The sequence below is a fragment of the Lupinus angustifolius genome, chromosome LG12, assembly GCF_001865875.1.
Source record: "Lupinus angustifolius cultivar Tanjil chromosome LG12, LupAngTanjil_v1.0, whole genome shotgun sequence".
Classification (NCBI taxonomy): Eukaryota; Viridiplantae; Streptophyta; class Magnoliopsida; order Fabales; family Fabaceae; genus Lupinus; species Lupinus angustifolius.
The window spans coordinates 14771716-14775493 of NC_032020.1; the positions used below are offsets into that span (position 1 = coordinate 14771716).

Consider the following 3778-nt stretch of genomic DNA (forward strand, 5'->3'; position numbering starts at 1 on the left):
TTTTTAAATTTGTCATAGATGAAACTCGAATCTTATTTACTTTATTCCTTAAACATTTTCACATTAACCATCACATCAGCGTGACTCCCTTATTCGAAAGTCCAATTAATAAAGAGAATGAATTTCATCCCTTCAATAACTTGTTAAGTTGGCACTCAAAGTTGATGTATTAGATAAAAATCATTTGTCCTAATTTGATATCTCCATTCATGTTTCACTCCAGTTATATTTAGACATATAAAGTTAATGTATTATTTTATAAAATAGAATTAAAATAAAATATTATTTTTTATTCTTTAAAAAAGACTGAATGTCCCGATCAGGTTCCATTATTCATCTTTAATTCGTACCTTCATAATGTAATGCAATATATCATAGTATTAGTGCCTGACCCCGTGCATGAACAACAATATCCCCTTTCCCTATATATAAGGGATCTTCATTCTCTCATCTTTCGTGGCAGGGTGTGATATAGAGATCAAGCTAGAGCTAGCTTCTTTTCAAACCCTTCTTCTCTTCTACTTTCAATCAACGGAATATTTCCTTTGAGATATTCCAAAACCATGGCTCATGACACTCCTATAATTTTTGCCGTTGGTGTTCTAGGTATTTGCATTGAATTCAAGCTAATATATATGCATTCTCTTCTTAATTTTCCTTCTCATATATACATGAGCTGATACAGTTTTCTTTACTTTAATTTCTTGTGAATATTGTAGGTAACATTGCCTCCTTCATTTGCTTTCTAGCACCAGTGTAAGCATATATATACATTCCTTTAATCGATCCACTTTTTCATTTATACATATTCTTCATACTTCACTATTAATAAGTGTTATTCCAAATCAAAATTTAAAGAAATGAATTAAATCATGGTTTGCAGGTCAACATTCTATCGAGTTTGTAAGAAGAAAACAACCGAAGGGTTTCAATCAGTTCCATATGTGGCAGCACTCTTCTGTTCAATGCTTTGGATATTTTATGCCTACATTAAGAAGGGTGAAATACTTATTATAACCATCAATTCATTTGGTTGTTTTATAGAGACAATTTACCTTGCCATCTATATCACTTATTGCCCTAAGAAAGCCAGGGTGAGTATATAATATATGTTGATCACAACACTTATTAGTGTCTTTGTCTTAATTATACACGATCAACATAATATGAGACTATGATTGAACATGCAGATGTTCACATTGAAGTTGATTTTCTTGTTCAACTTGGGAGGGATTTTCTTGATTATCCTTCTAACACACGTCCTTGCAAAAGAAAGAGCAGCACGACTAGAGATTCTTGGATGGATTTGTGTAGTCCTTTCTACCAGTGTTTTCGCAGCACCTTTAAGCATAATTGTGAGATATTTACTTCTTAGGCTTCTCCTTTTTTTAATTATACGTTTAATATAACTCATTAAATAATCACCATGCATGCATGGTTCATCTTGTTCAATTTCAGAAAGTGGTTATTCGCACCAAAAGTGTAGAGTTCATGCCTCTTCCTCTTTCAGCCCTCCTTACAATAAGCGCCATTATGTGGATGGCATATGGTATTCTTCTTAGAGATATCTATGTTACAGTAAGTATTCCAATTAATCCATCACATAAACAAGCCATTTTCCTTGGTTTATATAGCACTCCCTCATTACAAATATTAATATACTAGCTTTATATTATTACTCGGTCTTATAAAGCCAAAAGTTGTCTAATCTAATTTTAATAATAATACTGTTCTATTATCTTTGGACAGCTTCCAAACATAGTGGGTGTCACATTTGGTATTATTCAAATGGTGCTGTATGCAATGTACAGAAAACAAAAACCAGTGAAGGATCAAAAGCTGCCAGAACATAAAGGGGATATCAATGATGAAAACTTGGCTTCAACTGTGACTAATACGAACCATGAAGTGATCCCTCAGCTTGTTGAAATTGAGATTGGAGAGGAGAAGAAGGAACAGAAACAAGTTCAGGATGAACCAGAAAAGAATCAGGACCAAACTGAACGCAACAACAACATCAACAAAACAAGAGAACTAGGAGGAATTCAAGTCCAACAACAGAAGAAGGGTTGAGAAGTTAATTTTATGAAGGAATACTTGTGCACATGATGTAACTCTATTTCTCTATCTCTGTCTTTCCCTGCCGCAATATATATGTTGTTAAAATTGGTGCTAAATTGTTGAGCTTTATATGAAAGCGGCAAAGGGGATATATGAATATTTCATTATCTAAATCTCATGCATTATACGTAGTTTTTGGCTCTATTTCATAGAATTTATGTTTGTGTACTCAAAGTTATTAAGCAAAGACATATAGATAAGATCATAATCATCATATATATTAGTTGTTTCTATACTTTAAGCAGCTGCTATCGAGTCTGCATGAAATATGTTACATCTTTTCTGTGAAAATAATAATAATTATACAGTTGAAACTTGAAAGGCCTTGGCGTTGTAAAATACTTTAAGGCCAAACATGCCCATTTCTATACGCTGACAATGCTAGGTTAAAAAAAAGAATATACAATTTAAACTTTTCTTCCCCTACTTATTTTTTTAATAAATGTCAGAATATCTAATTGGATGTGACACATTAGAGATATAATTTGGGCACAGATAATCCCCTTTCTTCTCCTTGGGGAACCAGATCCTCTTCCCTTAAAAGTTTTTATCACTTATCCTAGACTAATCAATGAATAAAAAATAATATTTTATTTTAATTTTATTTTATGAAAATAATATATTAACTCACCATGTCTATATATAAGTGGACCAGGACATAAATAAGGACACCAAATTGTGGCAAATGATCTTCATCCCTTTTTGAGACTTGTTCAAATGGATAGGTATTATTTGTCCCCCCAACGGTGCCTCATTATCTGTCTCGGACCAACGACATATTGATATATGAATAAAATAAAAAATTTAACAATAAAAAGTAACATTCTAATTGACTTGAGACATTAAATGAGACATTGTTTGAGAAGGGAGATCTCTGTGATGTTGAAACACTCTGAATATTAAAATAGTCACTTGGGAAACAATTTTACTTAATCATATTCTTCAATTATTTATAAAAAATATCAATTTTAAGACTCATATTTGAAATGCTTGTTATTTCTTAAAAAAATTAAAATGCTTATAATCATATTTTAAAATACTTCTTATTTTTTAAAAATAAATATATTTGTCCAATAGAATAATATTTCAAATTTTAGAAAAATCATAGTTAATAGTTAAAGTGAATAAAAAACATAAATCATGAACGTTAAATTAAAAATAGTCATTCAAATAAAACAAAAACCGTACTTTTTTTATTGGCAAAAGAAAATATTTTATTAAGAGAGGAAATAATTACAGGAGAGAAAGAAGCTGAAAAAAGAAAAAACTAAAAGTCATTACAACATAAGACAAAAAATGGGGTTTACTATCCAGTCCGCAAAAGAGAACTGATCTTTACCCCTCTTCCCATTGATCCAAAGCCAAGAAGTAACCCTAGCAGCCTCAAAAATTTTCTCGACAGAGGGATGCACTGAATTAAGTATAAAGTCATTCCTAGACCTCTAGATAGCCCAAATAGTAGCGAGCCAAAAGATATTCCAATAATTCAAACAACGCCTGTGAGGAATCATGCCCATGTGATTAGTGAAATGATGGATGGGCTGAAGAGGAAGAGCTATGTGAATATTCAACCAATTATACAGAAGCTGCCAAACTGAATAAGTGAAGTTACAAGAGGAGAAAAGATGTTGAGAAGTTTCAGCTTGGTCGTTGCAAA

At 31.7% G+C, this 3778-nt stretch overlaps 1 protein-coding gene across 1 annotated transcript; it reads left to right on the forward strand.

The window, feature by feature from the left end:
* LOC109361625 (bidirectional sugar transporter N3-like) lies at positions 401-2249 on the forward strand. Its single transcript, XM_019607136.1, has 6 exons — positions 401-606; positions 720-756; positions 884-1094; positions 1191-1355; positions 1459-1578; positions 1750-2249. Exons 1-6 carry the CDS (start codon positions 564-566, stop codon positions 2071-2073), a joined length of 900 nt encoding a protein of 299 aa, XP_019462681.1. The 5' UTR covers positions 401-563; the 3' UTR covers positions 2074-2249.